We start from the raw sequence: 17,942 nt of genomic DNA on the forward strand, positions 1-17,942 counted from the left end.
ATTTTGTCAAAAGAATTGAAACATTTACTAATTTGATAAAAAAAAAATTGTCAAAATAATATCAATTATTTTATTAATATAATATGTGCAAACAAAAACAAACAACAATCAATTCAGTCTGAAGTTGTACCCCGGCAGACCTTTAACTCCCAAACCCGTCACCATAAAGGTGCATCCAGCTGATGGGGGCTGTTGCTTGCCCTCCACATTAATTTTCGCTGACGTCACAAACAACACGTCATAGTTCGGGCCTCCAAAAATCACAGACGTTACTTGCAATGCAGGAATTGGTACTTTTTGTAGCAAAGTTCCCGTTCGCGGATCGATCTTAATAACACACGATCCATTAAAGACGGCGATCCATAAGTTGCCGTCTGTGTCGATGGTGGTGCCATCCGGGGTCCCTTCAACGCCGGCCTTCTTAAAGTCAAATATGTATTTCAAGTTAGCTGAAGAAAAAAAAAAGAATTATTTTAAAGCATGGCAACTGTTAGTGTGGTAAGTATTTGTTAAGCATAATTTACAGAAACATCTTAAAGTGACAATATAGGCTTCAGAATTCAATTGCAAAAATAAGCATCCCTATATTTTTTTTATTTGTCTTAATAAAATTATGACATAACTCACATATATCGCCAGTATCAATATTATAATCATATTTTCGTATCTTGTGTTCCAATGAATCTGTGTAGTACATAGCCTTTTCTTGAATGTCCCAAGCGAGCCCATTTGAAATCCCGATACCACTACATAATTTTTTTATATTTCCATCGTTGTCAAGCCGGTAAAATGACCCTTGGCTTTCTGCAATGACGCCTGGAGGATCATCCTGACCCATTGTACCTTAAAATTGTAACAACGAGCGTTTTAATATATTTTAGTTTTCGTAAATTGCGAAAAGTTGAGATTTTTATTTTAACCAAGAAATCGGTTGTAGTAGAGCAATGGTTTTTTATCACAGCAAAGTGCTGGTTTTTTTTTGTTACAGTTTATTATAATAATCTTTGAATAAAGAAAGAATTTTAGGATCTTAGGCTTTCCCTCCAAAATAACACTCGTTAATAGATAATTGTCTATGATTATAACAATAGTTTAAATGAAAAGGGAGATGCGTGTCCTGTATTAAACGTCCCAGGATTATAATTTATACAATCAAGGTTTACTCCAGATGATTTTTTATAATAATTATCGAATGAAGGCCATATATATAGTGCTTCTATATGTTCATGCTACATACAATATTTAAAAAGTTTTATTTACAACACTTATGTTTATTATCCAGGGTTACCATAACAAATCTGGTAGGTATCAGTAAGGAAGGAAAAAGAATAAAAGAAATTAGCTAGGACAACGGTACCTAAGTAGGTAAAAGGACAAAAAGTATTTATTGTAATATTAAACGAATAATCTTTGAAAGTTAACTGTTATCAGAATCTAATGTTAATTAATGATACTTGTAATATTAAAATATTGATAGTTATGCTTTAAATTATACTGACTGAATAATAAAAGTTATTGTAGATAGGCATATTATAATAATTATAGAAATGTAACATGAATGTAAAATTAGACAAAATTGCAATCGTGCTAAACTATTTTAATTTAGGTAGAAGTATTTAGTCGCAAAGAAACATTTACCAGCAAAGATCCGACCTCTGGGGTCAGCCTTTCCGTCATTGATCCTTGTAGCATCAACATCTTGATCAACAGATCCAAGGACCTTAACGTCTTTTGTAACATCGGCTTTACCGTCCCATTCAATTATCTTAAACGTTTTTTCTACACCAACTATAAATTGGGTTTTACTTCCTTCCACGGGAACAACAAATCCAACTCTGCCACCATCTGGAAATTAGGGCAATACCAATTAGGGGCCGTTCAAGTATTACGTAAACAGATATACTGCAATTTACCCCCCCCCCCCCCCCACCCACCGTTATGTCAGCAAAAGGAAGGAAGGAACTTTTGTAGGAATCCTCGAAAATGCATTTCGTTTCCAAGCGTAGACAATGTGTGGGTAATAAGTACTGTTGACGTAATCACTAAATAAGAAAATCAGAGAAATTATAAGGGGCTATAGTGCTTATGTAATACTTGAACGACCCCTAAGCTACTACTTTACGTATCCTGCAAGAACTGTCCTCTGCTGACCTCTGGTGGTTAAACACCACCGTATCCTGCTGCTAAGGAGATGAATGTGATCACGAATTATAGTGAACATAGAAAAACAATACTTTTTGTACTAAGATATATTTTATATTAGATAATAGATAATATTTTATTGCTTTATTATCTCTCGTGGCATCCGTGCTGGGTCTAATTTTACTTTTTATTATTAATGTTGACATATTTTTTATGCATATACTAATTGCACTCAAACGCTATAAGAATATGAATATAGGTACGATCCATTATATGTCAAGATAATATCTGATAAAGTTACATGAACAGTTATTAAAGTTTATACCTCAAATTAATAAAGTTTATATCTCAGTTTAATAAGCTTTATTTCTCAAGTTAATAAAGTTGATATCTTAGCTCAATAAAGTTTATATCTCAAGTTTTTATCTATTACTGAAATACATACATTATCCTTACAGACCATGCCAATACGATGATGTCGAGAACCTTTAAATAATTAAATACGTATATAATATTAAACACATAATTTACACAGTATCGCTACTGTGAATTCACTCTGCGAACATATAAATATATCGATAGTGTCGGAGACAGAATTCAGTAGTCGCAACGTCCCGGATAACGGGGACCTATGCAACAGACTGGTTCTTGCTTAGTTGGTATCACAAATAACCTATGCCTTCGCCGTCGCACATATCCCATAGGTACCAATAAACCCAGTTCTTGGAGCACACTACACCCCTCCAGACTTTCATTATGTAGTAGGCCAACTGTAAGTCCCGTCTGGTTTCCAATTTACTGTACCCCACCATCCCTAAGATAAATAATGTTGCGTACATTAATGGATAGTAGGGATAGACGCCATACAGTCTGTTATAGAGGTGTCGTGCAAATTTATTCTGTATGCGCTCCAAAATAAGGCACTATTTAGCTTCTTGCGGAGCCTAAACAGACGAGTTACACTCCAACATACTTCTAACCAGAGCGTTGTACAAGCTTGAGATGTCTTTAATATTAGTGAACGTTGTTGCCCTTCGAAGCACAAATGCCATCCTTGCGTATGCTTTCTTGCAAATGTCCACTACATGATCCCGGAAATTCAGTTGGGTATCCACTCGCACTCCTAAGTCTCTTACTATCGTTTCCCCCTTGAGTATCACCCCTGACACGATGTACTGATGATGACGAGACAATTTGGCGCGACTAAATGTCACCATGGTACATTTGGTAATATTTAATTGGAGCTTATTTTTATTTATCTACTCACATACTCTACCTATATCTCCTTGCAAGCGTTCACAGTCGTCCACCCCTTGGATTGACAGGAGTAATTTTAGATCGTCTGCATAACGAAAGCATATAGCGTGACTTATTAATTCTGGTAAATCGTTCACCACTTTACTTTACATACTATCGGCGATCTCTCAGATAATTAGCAAAAAAATGTAATAGTTTTGGAGTGAATCCAATACCGGCCAACTTCGATAACAGTATATCCACGACCTCAAATGCCTTCCTGTGATCAAAGTATGCAGCATTTGCATACTTTGATTACCTGCAATCCGTCGTCCATGATAGGGATTACATAATTAATTGCGTTCAATAAGTTGCTGCTTGTACTACGCAAGTGTCTAAAACCATGCTGGCAGTCTGACAAGTACGGTTCTACTTATTTTAAAAAGCTTTGGTGCAGAGCTCCTTCGAATATATAAGCGGGAGTCGATAATATAGCCAACGGTCTATATGCTTCCACAGAATCTTTTCTGTCGCTTTTTGGTATAGGAATAACTCTTGTGATTTTCCAGCAATCTAGTAGCCGTTGTCCAGGCATAGATTGAACAAATAGGCAAGGGGCTCAGCAAGTACAGATCGGCAGTCCCTCATAATATATGCTGGTATGCCATCTGGGCCTGCCGAGCGTTTCGGCTTTAGACGGACGAGCGCATCTCTCACCTGCGCTGTTGTCAGTTCAGATACGTGCCATCAGATACATATGAGCCGCTCCCGGTGCCAGCTGCCATCGCCTCCTCCACATTCAGCCGCGCGGTCTCCGTACTGTAGACTGATTAAAAATACGCCGCAAATTCAGCAGAATCCGTATCTGATAGTAACTCACCATTTTTTAAAATAGAATTTTGATGTGCAGCATTAGTATTCCGCGCCCTTATATAATGCCTTATATAATTAAAGCTTTATTTGTCATGTTAATAAAGTTTATATCTCAGGTCAATCATGATTAATGTGACCAGACGTCCGTCCGTTCAAAACGGGACGTCTGGTCTAGTTTTTCCAATTACGGGTCCCGGTGTCCCCGAAATGAACTGTGGGACGAAAATTGTCCCATTTTGAGAAACCGCTCGAAATTTTGAGCAGCAGAATGTACAAAAACGTGCCCAGAGACACTAATTCTTATTTGAATCCAAAGAGTATATTAAAACAAATTTGTTCTTCTGTTCAACAAACTTAACATCACATATTGTGATTTGTAACTTTTAAACCAAGTTATGTTTTCTAAATAAATAACTTTAAAAAAGTGTTCGTTTTCATTGACTATTTATTATTTGACCTAATTTAATATAATGTCCCGTTTTGAGTCAAATAATAAATGGGCATTTTAACCATGATCTGTAATACGGGCACGACTTACATAAATAATTGGCCCGCGTATTGTTTCTGCATGTTTTTCTCGGTTTGTTTTATGAATAAATTAATACATACGAACGAATGAATAATATATTACGTTCTCACCAATTTTAGCTTTAGTCCACTCGCCGGTGGCCGGTATATATTTATGCAAACAGCAGTCGAGAATGTCAACAAAGAACAAAGCTTGTTGTGATTCGTCCCAATGCGGGCCCTCTCCTAACACTAGAGGTTCAGAGATCTTCTTAAGCTTAACCGACATTCTTACTATGTGACACAAAAACGAGCTGTAATGTTATAAGTACAAAATTATAACCAACAAAGTCTAATTTAGCTTTACACAAACAGTTACACACAATAACCTTAATTAAATGCGAATGTCATCTGCACACTGAATTTATTTATACCGGCTTAATCAATGTTGTATTTAACTGACATCTAGACAACAATAGATAAAAACTGATACCAAAGGTTATACCAACCAACACATAAGTGGTTAGGTTAGTTTCAAGTGCATTGATACGAGCAAGGTCAAGCATCTACAATTTGTCCTATCCATTTTCCACTTCAATTGCATTTACCTATAATCGTAATTATATAAAACTTATCCTTGGCTACCTTACTGTTTGTAGATTATATTGTGTAAAAGAATATTCCTATATTTAAAGTATGAGTTTTAATTGGTACGGGTTGGCGACGATTCCATGGTGAGCGCATTCTTAACATCACTTTCAAAAAAAATACTACTCTTAATATTCGCTATAGATTACAGATTTTTTTAACAACTGTAATTAAACCATTAGATACCAAAAAAAATGTGAGCCGTCACGGGACGCCTGGCAGATGTGAAACATCGACATTATTTTGTAAAAGTAATATGCAGAAAACGACATACTGTGATAGGAACTAAATATGTCATCAGATATCGATGACTATTTATTGAATAAACATTTATTTTCATTAAATACAAAAATTTACGAATTTATTTCATATCGTGACTACTTAATTCGTTTAATCAGTGACTTCATATAGACTGTATATATATACCATCGTATAGTAACTGTAATTAGGTAATTAGTAAGTAAACACAATTAGGATAAAATAAAACGAGCAATAAAAAATCAGTATACTTTATTCAAGGGAATTTGGAAAAAATACGATATTCCAGAGGCGGAATAACTTGCAGCTTTGAGCTCTGTATAACCACATCGTATACTTATGATAGCACAACTACTCTATATTCACAACATAATTTTGTAACCATAAAATACCGCGTCACTGTTAACTCGATATGGACAATCATTTTGTTCTTAATGGCAGTCGCCAACTAAGTAATTGGCACATCTACGACTATTTCACTTTCATACTTTCGGTATTCTTACACAAAAATTAACATTAATTAACACCTAACATAAACTCTAACTCCTAGTAATTTTAACACTAATACTGAAACATCGAAACTGACTTTATTCATTTAGACATTTATCACACTACTTTTTTTTATTTTGTAACTTTTCAACAACGCACTGTAAAACAAAATATCGGAATATTCTGAATATATTTTTTATTATTGTGAATTCTTTGAAATCCGAATGAAAACTAATTGGGCGGAGTTTTTGCAGACAACCTCACATCTATATTAGAGACTAATTACAACACTTACACATTGAGATTACAATAAGACCTTACATACGTTGTGAATTAGTAGATACGTTTAATCAGTTAAAAATATTGTCAAAAAAACTATCCTCTGTACGAACGATTTACTAATTCACAGTTAAATTTATACTTAACAATTAACTCTAAATAGACACATAGCTATAGTTTGTTAACGAGTAACAATCATTTTATTTGAATCGATATTTCAAAATAAACCGTCTTCTGTTTTGCTGACCTTGCACAAAAAAAATATTATTTAAACAAAAATTATCTTCATAATAAAATAGACCAAAAAAAGTCTTGTCACACGTAACCAAAAATTTTGTGAGTTTATTTTGAGAGATCGATAATGTTAAAAGAGTATGTCGTTTGAAAATCGCAGCCTAAATACTGAAACTTACGCCTTCGCCATCGGTTTACTTCCAAATCACAGCCAAATATTTTAAAACCTTCCAAAAATACATTTTTATAAATTCACGGCGCTTTTTCTCTTATATTTTGGCAACGACTGTACTGACTGTACGTATCCGCTTTTGCGTAACGATACAATGTTAAAAATGTAGCAATAAATGCAGTTTATAAATGCTAAGACTAGGTATGTCATTAGGAAACTTATTTTTTTTTGTCAGGGGTCATAAAACAGTTTAGTCGTCATTATAATCATGAAATTTGAGCTTTCATCCAAGTCTATAACTTCGGGTTTTCTTCTTTACATTAAATTTGAAGCATCCTATAATACTTTGACCCCAAAAGTTTCACTTATCATCTACCCAAGCACCAAATCGTAAACCACGCTTCATGAGATCAAAAGGGAGATTCAAATAAAATTATCTTTACCGCTGTATGACGAATTGGGGCTGTCTAAAAATACTGTACGTGTAGTGATTAGTCACTTCTCGGAGATAGCATTACATGAAGAGTAAGTTAAAATGTGAAAACATTGGGTAAAGTATTTACAGAAACACAATATAATAAAAAGAAAGTGGAAGACGAAAAATTCAAAATGAGGTAGAAAAAAAAACAAGCATTTGTCACAAAACTCGCGTTTAAGAAATGTAATTTTTTTAGACAGCCCTGAAATAGAGACTTCGTTTAATCTATAACTCGGTTTAGGAACATATACGAACCAATAAAACACCCAACTCCTGTCGCAATCTTACGCAGTTCGCATTTTGTCGAGTGTATATTCATATCGACCTTATAAAGCCTACTCTTGTCTTACCGTATAAAGGAATGGATACGACCTATCTAGGATGTATAATTTAGTTTTTTACAAAAATATCTCGAAACCCTGTCAACCCTGAATTTCGGAGCACCACTTGACACCAGGGATCTTAATATAAAAATATTTAATACGTGTTACTAACGGATAAAAATATATGAAAATAATACAAAGATAAATATTGTACGCAATTTTAACATATTAAGTACTTGTGCGATAACGATTACTTAAACGTAATCCTATACGACTGCCGATGTATGGATGGAGTCTATTCAGGTTGGATTTGTTTATCACCACCCGGAGGCAAATTTTCAAAACACAAAAAATTTAAATGAAAAAAAAAAAATATGTTTCTTACATACGGATTTTTGTTTTTTTCCCCCTAGTAATTATTACTTTTATGAACCATATAAAAAATAATAAATTTACGTAAACGTACTACTCCGTTGTTAAGAGGGTCCTCTCCAGGTGGTTTTACAAAAACCCTATCATGTATTAATCATACATCTTTTGTTTGGAAAGTTCCCTTCCTGCCTAAATGCTGGAACAGATTTTAATTCTCATTGTTAGACGCACGGATGTATTAAATTTAAGAGAATTTATATGAAATTTGTGCCCGAATAAAATTTACAAAATGCAATCACGGCAAATCTTCGATGGAAAATCGTTGTAAAGCGGGAAATCAATTTACAATTTTTTTTTAATCAGATCCAAAAGTGAGTATAAAAATTTGAAATTTTGTTAAATTCTAACGAGTTGTATATAAAATAATTATAAAATTTATAGCCAAGGGTCCGATATTTACGTGGCAGTTAAATGCAAACAAATAAAAGCATATCTCAATGGAAATGATATTTTGTTCTTAAAGCTTATTTGACCGGTTTTCCTGTCTTTGGTAGGTTTTATTAATTCGCCGGGAATCGAATTGGACAGATTATACACAGCGTAATCCACTAAGACGTAATATGAATAACCATAAACAACGGACGTTTTATAACAAATTTGGAAAAAAATTGATATGCTTTTAAATGTTAATCTATAAAGTTTTAATTAGAACAAAGTAGCCCCGTCAATCGGACTAGTCTTGTAATTGAGCATTTTGTAGGATATCACAAAATTGTGACATTTTGGATTTTGATAAAAATGGTCTTGTATTGTCAAATTCAGTCGCTTCCGTAGCTACAGACAGAACAGTAACTCAATTAAACGCCAAAAGTTAATGCTAATTCTTAAAAGTACACATCGAAAGGAAGTTCACCCAAATATACAAAGGTCAAAACATCATTAGTGGTGCTTTGTAGGCTTAGCTTTAGCTAAACTTTATATTTATTTAAGATTTTAAAAAGTAATCACAACAACAAGGAGGAATAACTAAATCACCTGGAAAGGAAACTAATTGGCAATTGGTTTTGTTCAAAAATAGCAGTTTTTGAATAAAATTTGCTATTTTCAGTATTGAGGGTACTTCCCTCTCACATATATAGACTAGGCTAGAATTTTGTATATCTGGGCACCCTTGTAAATAAACAGGAGTTCTTCTACAGAGGTCACTTCTGTAACAACTTAGCCTGCTAAAATTGTTACATTACTACACAATATCCAATATAGGTAATATTTGTAGACATTTAAGACATCAAACATCAAAATACGATTAATATATCTCTAATAATATTCCACAGAGCAATATCGCTTTACCGGTCGTAGTAGGGCGTTAATAATGGAGTTACTGTCTGCGTTTATACTGTGGCGTCTACTTGTGTTCGTGCACGGGTGGGGGTGCGGCGGGATGCATCTGGGGGTAGGGCGGCGGAGCACCGTACATGGGCTGGACGCTGAACTCCATGCCCTCCTCGTACACGTAGCCCATGCCACCCATGCCGCCCATCATACCCATCATGCCTGAAAATGAATTACATTATATTTCCATTCGATGTTTTAATAAACTTATTTAAACGAAGATGTATGTCTCACCGGGATCATCAATGTGGTAGTAGGGCACGGGGTAAATCGGCGGTGGGTATGGGGCGTAGGGGAAAGCGAGCAGAGGGGCCTCGGCACCACCAACTTCTTCGCCGACGAAACCCCCTCGGGCTTCCACGTATGAGTTGCGGCTGGAAATAACACCATGTATGCAAAAATATTAATATTTATTAAGACTAAATCAGTGTAATTTTATAAACTTTAGTACTCTTTTGTCTCTCTGGGACATATTGTTTTTTTTTGTGTCTGTGATGGAAAGACTAACGAATAAGTTAGCTAAATCTGATTTAATTTTATTAATAAGGAGGGATGCAGTACAGAAACATGTAGTCACTAAATTTAACGTCAAAATTAAAGAGGTTTACTGAAGTTTGGTTGCGTTGGTCCACGCGTTGCTTTCTATATAACGATAAATCTCTATAGCTTCAGAAAATGCTTTTTCGCTATATACAGTATATAGCGGTCATTATTTTGAGTTGGTGGGTTGCCAGACGGTTGCCCAGAAAAATCAAATAAACACATGGTAGACAAAGCGTAATACGATTTCCAAAGAAAAATCCAAGCCAAGCAAAGCAAAGTATTCGAAGGCAGTAAATTCAAACTAAATTGCAACCTACAAAACTTACATCTCAATGCTAAGTGATTTATGATCCCTGGTCCTACTCCCTCACTTTTAGATTTCAATTTTGTTTCATCTCCTCGCCTTATCACAAAGCATGGGCAACTTCTTACTGTCGCCTTCTCACACCGTGATCTTTCTATCTCTCCTTTAAAGGGAAGCCACCCAAACAGAAGCCCACGGTAGTTATGCGTCGCTGCTTTGATGGAAAAGACCATCCATGCCTGCTCGGTGATGCATCGAAAATTGACTGGAGTGGTTTGTACAACATAGCTTTCCTCAACGACAAAATCTGCTCGTTGGCTCTCTGATGAGATCACTACGACTCCTTATCCAATAGCGACACCTCGAAGTCCCCTAAAACTTTTGGAGTTGGCAGATCAGCACAATATTATTTAGCATCCTTTAGCAATTGATGTAAACAACCTTAACTCTCACTTCTCTTCTATTGCCCACGATAAGCCTTCTCTTAGACTCTCAATAACCTGGCATCTCTTCCAATTCCGAATTCCATATCTTTTAATTTAACCGAATTCACTGAACGCGAAATGAAATCCAATGTTGTTGGCTGTTACCAAGTTGGTCATGCTATGATTTTACCAATCTTGCCAGCCATTCTTCAAGGTGTTACTCATATCTTAAATTATTCAGTTACTAGTAGAACTGTCCTGAACTGGAAATAGATAGTTTAGTTATTCCTATTCCCAAATGGTCCGATCCCATCACGTTTTTTCGACTTCAGGCCCATATCCGCCAAGGGAAGGATGGTAAGCAACTCACTGTTCTCTCGACTTCAGCAATGATTTCAATACTGTGGACTTTGACATTCTGCTTGGGCTGCTTCGCTTCTGGGCTTCTATAAAACTCTCCGCCGGCTATTGAATGATTCGATAGTTATCTTTACGGTCGTCGCCAAAGTATTAAAATAAATGACACCCACTCTAAGTGGAATAATGTGAATACTGGTAATCCCCGGCTTACTCCGGCATAAACCAATATCGAGCTGCTTGGACGCAACTTTTGTAATTCTTATTCCTATGTTATTGCATTGTAATTCATGAACCGTGAGGTTAACTTTTTTTTAGTTTATTTTAATATTATTTTTAATTCTATAATTTAATTTTTGTCGATTTGGATATAAACTGAACAGAATACATTTTTTTTATTTTTTTCTTACATACTCAAGTTACCCGGAAGAAATCGCTTGATAGCGATAAGGACGCACGACGCACTAATAATGTATGTTATTTATTTTTATTTTAATAAAATATAACATAATATACATTTTGATTATAAAAAGGATTATTGCTAATTTTGAAAAAAATAAATTAAAATATTACCGGTTGTTAGGTCCCTTGTTATTCATGTGTCCCTGGTTATTGTGGCCCTTGTTTTGGTTGTGGCTTTGGTTATTATCTTGGTTGTTACCACGTTTGAATCTATAATTTATACTTATTTAATTTATTTATTTATTTTTTAACAAAAGAAGCTACATTACAGATTACTCCAATGCGGCAACTATTTACATTTACATTGCATACAAAATAATACATACACAGAAAAAAACAACACTAAATTTAACAGTAATACATTGAAATATTTACAAAAAGACTAACTATTTCTTACAGTATAGGGACTGACATGAAGCAGACCTTTTCTCAATTCACTCATCGGACAATTAAAAACGTCTCTTAATTTATGAAGTACATGAATTATTTCCATACATTGAAATGCCCTTTTGGAGAGGTACGAAAATGCAAACTGGTGTCTCTGTGCACCGATGGAATTCTTTCTGTATGCAATTAGCACTTGCTCCTACGGTGCAGGCAAACATTGTTAGGAAATATGTCTCAAACATGTGTCAGACGGAAGGCTGATCACCTACTTGTCTATGACATAATAATGATCAAAGAAACGGATGCAGTCTGTGGCCAAGACCCATTTAGGGTTGTAGCCAGTGGATTATTATGAATACCATATTACTCAACGAATTATTTGCATGCTTGCAATTTAAGTTATCCGTATGCGAAATGAAAATGTATACCTTGGTCCCAAGAGGGGTCTCTGAGCATTATTGCCCTTGCCCTGAATGTTGGTGTTCTTGTCTTGCTTGTGCTTGTTGTGATTGGGGTCACCGTGGAGAGGACGGTCTTGCACTGCCAACTGTTGCATGTCCTGGAAAATCATTTATTTATATTAAATTTTCGTACTACCTGTTACATCGTACTTAGCAACGACAGAGTAATAAAGAGTCAAAATACAACACGTTTTCGGAAATTTACTATTTTGCTCTGTTGTTTGTGAATCAAGCTTAGTTTCTAGTGTTTAGTTTGTCAAAAAGTTATGTTTTCTTTTTTAATTTCAACAAATTCTCAGTATCAGTGGTCTATTAAGTAATGTAAGGTTGCATTGACTCTGTACGATGACACCATAGCATACGTGCTAACGAAGTGTTTCCGACCAATGCTATATATATAATATATACTTCACGACAACAGCCACTGCGACCTTCGGGCCGGCTAATCAGTGGTTCAACTGGTCGACGGTCCAGTCCAGTCCGGTTTATTTAATTTAACGACCATTACACAAACCACCGAAGGTCAATTAACTGCTCGACTTCAAGTTCACTATCCGTGCATACCCTTAAAGGAACTCTGATCTTTAGGGATGCAGTAAAAGCGGTATATTGAATCTGTATATGTTTTAAAATACACCCAATATTCTAACTTTATATTTAATTGGACTTTTTTTCTGATTCTCGTGTAGTGACGATCTGTTTGTTTGCTAATAAAAAAACAATACGCATTATTTCCTCCAGACCTCTAACAAATATTCGCTTGTTAGAGGTGTGGAACCATCGTTAAGTAGGCCGCTCTTACCTGAGCAAGAGTAGAAGGCGAGTAGTGCCTCGGCGGCGGATGCATGGGGTGCGGAGGATGCGGGGGCGGCGGCAAAGGAGGCCCGTAAGCTGCCCACATGCACTCCACGCCCAGGTTGAAGAAGTACCGCAGTGTTGCTATGTCTGCGGAAAGACGAAGGGCTGCTGTATATGCACGATATTATTGGGGTTAATTTTAATGGGGAGATTAGAGCCCGTAGTCTGTAACTTTAATAAAAAAAACATTTTTATTATTGCTTTTGTAGAATATTCACAAGTACATATAAGTATTACAATGTATTTAAAGCAGACACAAATTTAAATATTAAATTCTGCAAATTATCCACCTCATATTACTACTTACCATTCATCGGCAGATCAGAACCATTGGCTTGCACGCTCTTAAAGACATGGGGGTTCACTCCGGGTGGCAACGGCGGAGGCGGGTGGGGCACGTTAATCCCCATGCCCCCCATCGGCATTCCCGGCGCCAACGGTTGGGGGGGCGAATGGGGCGAACACCAGACGACTGACTTCATACCGCACATATATTGTCCACAGTTGTACGGCACGTTTCCTGGCATCGTAGTGCCCAATGGTGGGACCGAACCCGGGTTCACACCTACCGACAGCTTACTGCTTAGAAATTGATACGAAGAACAGCACTGCATAGTAATTATTATGACACTGATATATAATACTATAACAAATACTTATAATACTTAAGTAATGATATTTCCATTACTTAATCACTACATTAGGTTTATAATTATCATTTGTTATATTCATAATTGCCAAGGATTTTTTTTTAATTAAACACAAACAATAAAAAAAACTCATTTAAGCATTTAGGCATTTAGGTCGAGTGCGAATCATGGAAAGTCAAACTAATATTTTGATGATCATGTCTATAATGTAAAATATTACTAACAATGTAACATAAACGGTATTTGTATTCGAAATTAATATTTTAATAATCATTATATTAGATGCATATTTACCAGAATAAGTGGTTAGTGAGTTAGTGGTTGCAGGCGTGGAAGCTCGCACAGACACAGGCGTTGGCGTCGCCTGGTTTCCCATATCACCTGCGCCTCCCACCTGAAATGAACATAATGCTTTATTGACAATGTTGGAGAAAAATAATTATAGCTACAAACAAAACCAAATTTTTGCTAATTTTTGAGGCGCTAGTGTCCGTCCGTGTCGTCAGTGACTAGATTATCTTCAGTAGTAAACACAAATATACAATTCCTGACATCAGTTTTAATAGTGAAGCAATAAATTTGAATTTAAAAAAAAAATGAACCAAACTTTTTTGAATAAAGGAACTTTGGGGCTGTAATTTTAAGACACACATCTATAGCATATTCATAGAACAAACTTGAGTTACTCAATCAATATAATATTCATTGCAGAAATTAAAATAAGGGGCTAATTTATATGGAGATTGACATTTCCTGTTATTAATATTTATATAGAAGGGTTGGTTATATTATACAATAATGTTGTTTCTATGGAGATACTAAGCCAGTTTTTAAAGCAATCAGTACCTATAGTATATATACCTAAGTGACATATTCGACTAATTAATATTTGTATTTGAGACGCAAACAACCAACAGAACACATAATTACTAACCTGATTGTGGATGTCTGGCGAAGAACCATTGGCCTCCTGTGACGGAGCACCCGCCGCCCGAATGTCCACCATTAGGGGAACCGTTTCAATTTCAACCTAAACATATATTTAACAATGATTATGTATAATCACAATCGCCATTATTCTACATTATAAAATTTTAAAGAATAATCCACAAGCTGCAACCTAATGCTACTTGTAGGTGGATACTACTTACAATGAAATACCCACCATATTTTAACTTATATTTACAACTAAAAAAACTAAACTAAGGTATATATAGAATCTAAATATAACAATAAGAGCATATATTGTATTAATATATAATATATGTTTTACTACTTACTGTCTCTAAGTTAATCTAGTAAGGCTACTAATAATAACATACAAATCCATAACTATAAGGAATCCTGTTTTCACAATACCTTACACTCTTGGTAAATCTCAGTTTTACACTAACTACTGCATAAACAAACAGCTACGATATGGTTTCAAGCTCAATAAGCATTCCACTTGTTGCTTAAGAAGTTTAAAATTAAACTAAATTTTTTAAAGAATCTCTTAATTTTCTTCTCAATTAAAAATAAAGTATAAGATGATAGAAAAAAATTTATTGTATTGAAAACTTAAAAAAACATCTGTAAGGCGATACAAACAAGTGTGATGCTTACACTCTATACTACTTCCTAACTACGCACTAACTGGCATCGGTTGGAAGTTACAGATATCCGAATGTTGATAAGGTGGATAATTATAGGCTTCAAATGTCATTTCAGCTTTTTCCTCAGTCCAATCTAACTTTGTTTCTTTTTCAGGTAATCTTGTATCATCATTCCTCGATTTCTTACTTGATTTTATACCTTGTTTTCGTATGACAGAGCCTATTCAATTATAGCAATTACTCATGGACATTTTAAATAAATTCAAGATTTTTAAGTTATCAAAATTGATAATGAGTAAAGATTTATTATTAACGCAAAGCAGTTTTTAAGCAATTTTAAATTTTGAAAAATTGAAGCCACACACCTATTTGCTGGAGCATTTGACTGAGATTGAGAAGCTGCGAGTTTGCACGAGAATATCTATATGGGGGTGCCCATGGCTTAATCTCATCCATTGGAAGCGGTTCCAACTGTTCATAATTAACCAATCTCTTTTCTCCTAACTCTTCAATAAATACAAGACATGGACCTCCATCTTGCCCCATTTCTTGTATGTGACAATGATAGGGAACATCCTGGTCTACTTCCAATTTACACAAGCATTTAACACCTACTTGCAATGTCGTCCCATCTGAATATCTAGCACCAAAACGCAACTCTGCAAACACATTTCATCTAATTATAGAATATATTTAACATTATTCCACAAAGTGAATCTTTTAGTACCTCTTCTTAGTTCACTCCACACATCAAACTCAATGTTTCGATATATATCTGGGTCCAAAGCTTTAGCTACTTTGTATGGAAATGGTGTTATACCATTATCTAGAAGCACTTTAGCACTGTTGACATTTAAACAGTTCAAACAAACATTCTCAAGCTGTATAAGGCTTCTATTGAACACAAAAATGCTCAGTGACTCTTTTAATAACGAAGCTTTCTCAATATCATTAGTGTGATGTTTGCATTTGAGAGATAACGCATTACTATTGTTATCTTTGGCATTAGAAGTTTCTTCAATAAAAATTTTTGCTCTCTCTTTTTGTTTTTTGTGTTCCATATCTGGCATCATGTATTCAATATGATTATTTGTAACTTTCTCATGAAGCATTTTATCAACAGCATAGTAGAGGTCTTCTAAGTGGTAGACTCGGTCATACAGGAGCTCATATATTAATGCTACGTGAAAAAATTTATAAGCATTGAGAAAATATACATAAAAACTATTTAAATACATTGATCTTACCAGACATCAATAGCGCTGTATGCAATAAAGAATACAAAAATCTTTTAGTGTAGTATTTTCAATTGTAAGAATTCATTAAAAACCTCAACATATTATTTAAGAAATTGAACTTACATTGGCAGAATGCAGAATTATTTATAAATTCTTTTCTATAAAGAGCATCAAAATGCTTAGTGTCAGGAGAATAAAAAAGGTATATGGTTTTGCCATAACCATTACAGATATTAGTTTGCGGGCCTTTATTTGCTTCAAGAATGGTAAAATCTCGTCTGTAACATGTACAGTGATGATAAATGTTATGTTATTATTATTAAATAACTATGGGAGCAAATGCAATTTCCTTACCTATACAGATGGCTCATAGCTGATAACTCAACAATACCACCCCATGCAGATGCATTGGACATTTCTTTTAGGTAATTCTCAAAAGAACAACTTAATGACTACAACATAAAAAATATGTAAGAACGCAGTAATAGAAAATGTAATAAACTTAATAAAAATAAAGGTATGTACCCCTTCAAACAGGTGCCGATTGGAGGACATAAACTCGATACATTGTAGCCTAACTTTTTGATAATAATGTTGGGTGTTAAAAATATTTTCAGACACTGCCCTAAATAGACAACTAGAGTCTCTAGCTGTGTGTTTTCGATAGAAATCCATTTCGTCAAGCCAACGGTCAGGCTCAGAAGAGCGTTTTTGAATTTTCCAAGGGCCGCGACATCGAATCGGAGAGGGCGACATTGGTTTACAATGCTAATTATCTGCAGGTAAACAAACAAATGACGACGATAATAACACATGAAACTTATCGTCATAGCACATAACCGTAATCACATACCTATCGATTTTTGAAAAGGATAAAAACATAACATCTTATTTTAAAACCATATCGTAGCGTTCCTTATGTGTAGTTAAATGCAAATGGTTGTTTTGACGTCTAAATAATACGTGCGTAAGAAAGATATAACAAAATGTTTTAATAATGAATAACACTTACCGAATAGATAAATTTCGACAATAAGCATCAGTGCTTGACTGAAGTAGGTATCGAAAATGTTCTATTTTGCGTTGCGTGAAAAAATTGCACGTGCCATTTGCCAAAAGCAACCGTCAATGGACGGCGGGAATAAAAATCAAAACATCATAGAGTTCTCGAAATCTTCTCTATGGTCCTTGGTCGAGATTTTTTTAAATTTTAATCAGTGATCTATAATGTTACCATTTACTTCGCAAATTTTTATTTC

The 17,942-nt window shown here is 34.9% G+C and overlaps 2 protein-coding genes across 5 annotated transcripts; both read right to left on the reverse strand.

Annotated features, from left to right (window-relative positions):
• Positions 1-56: 56 nt before the first annotated feature.
• LOC123719924 (regucalcin-like) lies at positions 57-5,285 on the reverse strand. Of its 2 annotated transcripts, XM_045676241.1 has the most exons (5): positions 5,148-5,285; positions 4,891-5,072; positions 1,639-1,845; positions 628-843; positions 57-449 (listed from the first exon to the last, which is right to left on the reverse strand). In XM_045676241.1, exons 2-5 carry the CDS (start codon positions 5,045-5,047, stop codon positions 109-111), a joined length of 921 nt encoding a protein of 306 aa, XP_045532197.1. In that variant the 5' UTR covers positions 5,048-5,072; positions 5,148-5,285; the 3' UTR covers positions 57-108. The 2 variants fall into 2 exon arrangements, with proteins under 2 accessions (XP_045532197.1, XP_045532196.1); XM_045676240.1 differs by having other exon boundaries at positions 4,891-5,192.
• Positions 5,286-5,899: 614 nt separating this feature from the next.
• LOC123719923 (putative bifunctional UDP-N-acetylglucosamine transferase and deubiquitinase ALG13) lies at positions 5,900-17,825 on the reverse strand. 3 transcript variants are annotated; one of them, XM_045676239.1, is made up of 16 exons: positions 17,696-17,825; positions 17,209-17,459; positions 17,038-17,135; positions 16,807-16,961; positions 16,693-16,707; positions 16,173-16,625; positions 15,811-16,104; positions 15,487-15,644; positions 14,785-14,880; positions 14,145-14,244; positions 13,508-13,765; positions 13,145-13,287; positions 12,310-12,440; positions 11,606-11,704; positions 9,638-9,777; positions 5,900-9,565 (listed from the first exon to the last, which is right to left on the reverse strand). In XM_045676239.1, the coding sequence occupies exons 2-16, from the start codon at positions 17,437-17,439 to the stop codon at positions 9,417-9,419; spliced, it is 2,520 nt and encodes an 839-aa protein (XP_045532195.1). In that variant the 5' UTR covers positions 17,440-17,459; positions 17,696-17,825; the 3' UTR covers positions 5,900-9,416. The 3 variants fall into 3 exon arrangements, with proteins under 3 accessions (XP_045532195.1, XP_045532193.1, XP_045532194.1); XM_045676237.1 differs by having other exon boundaries at positions 15,487-15,665; XM_045676238.1 differs by lacking the exon at positions 16,693-16,707 and having other exon boundaries at positions 15,487-15,665.
• Positions 17,826-17,942: the final 117 nt, after the last annotated feature.

Source organism: Pieris brassicae, chromosome 2 (assembly GCF_905147105.1).
Source record: "Pieris brassicae chromosome 2, ilPieBrab1.1, whole genome shotgun sequence".
Lineage (NCBI taxonomy): Eukaryota > Metazoa > Arthropoda > Insecta > Lepidoptera > Pieridae > Pieris > Pieris brassicae.

Bases quoted from the DNA above. Each gene is read 5' to 3' on its own strand.
- LOC123719924 (XM_045676241.1), bottom strand. From the start codon at position 5,047: ATGTCGGTTAAGCTTAAGAAGATCTCTGAACCTCTAGTGTTAGGAGAG. The intron at 844-1,638 runs GTAAATGTTTCT...TACAATTTTAAG, and splicing joins CAGAGGTCGGATCTTTGCTG to GTACAATGGGTCAGGATGAT. The intron at 450-627 runs GTGAGTTATGTC...TTTTTTCTTCAG, and splicing joins TATTGATACTGGCGATATAT to CTAACTTGAAATACATATTT.
- LOC123719923 (XM_045676237.1), bottom strand. From the start codon at position 17,439: ATGTCGCCCTCTCCGATTCGATGTCGCGGCCCTTGGAAAATTCAAAAA. The intron at 14,881-15,486 runs GTTAGTGCGTAG...ATATATGTTTAG, and splicing joins GTAACTTCCAACCGATGCCA to GTTGAAATTGAAACGGTTCC. The intron at 13,766-14,144 runs GTAAATATGCAT...AGCTGTCGGTAG, and splicing joins CTCACTAACCACTTATTCTG to GTGTGAACCCGGGTTCGGTC.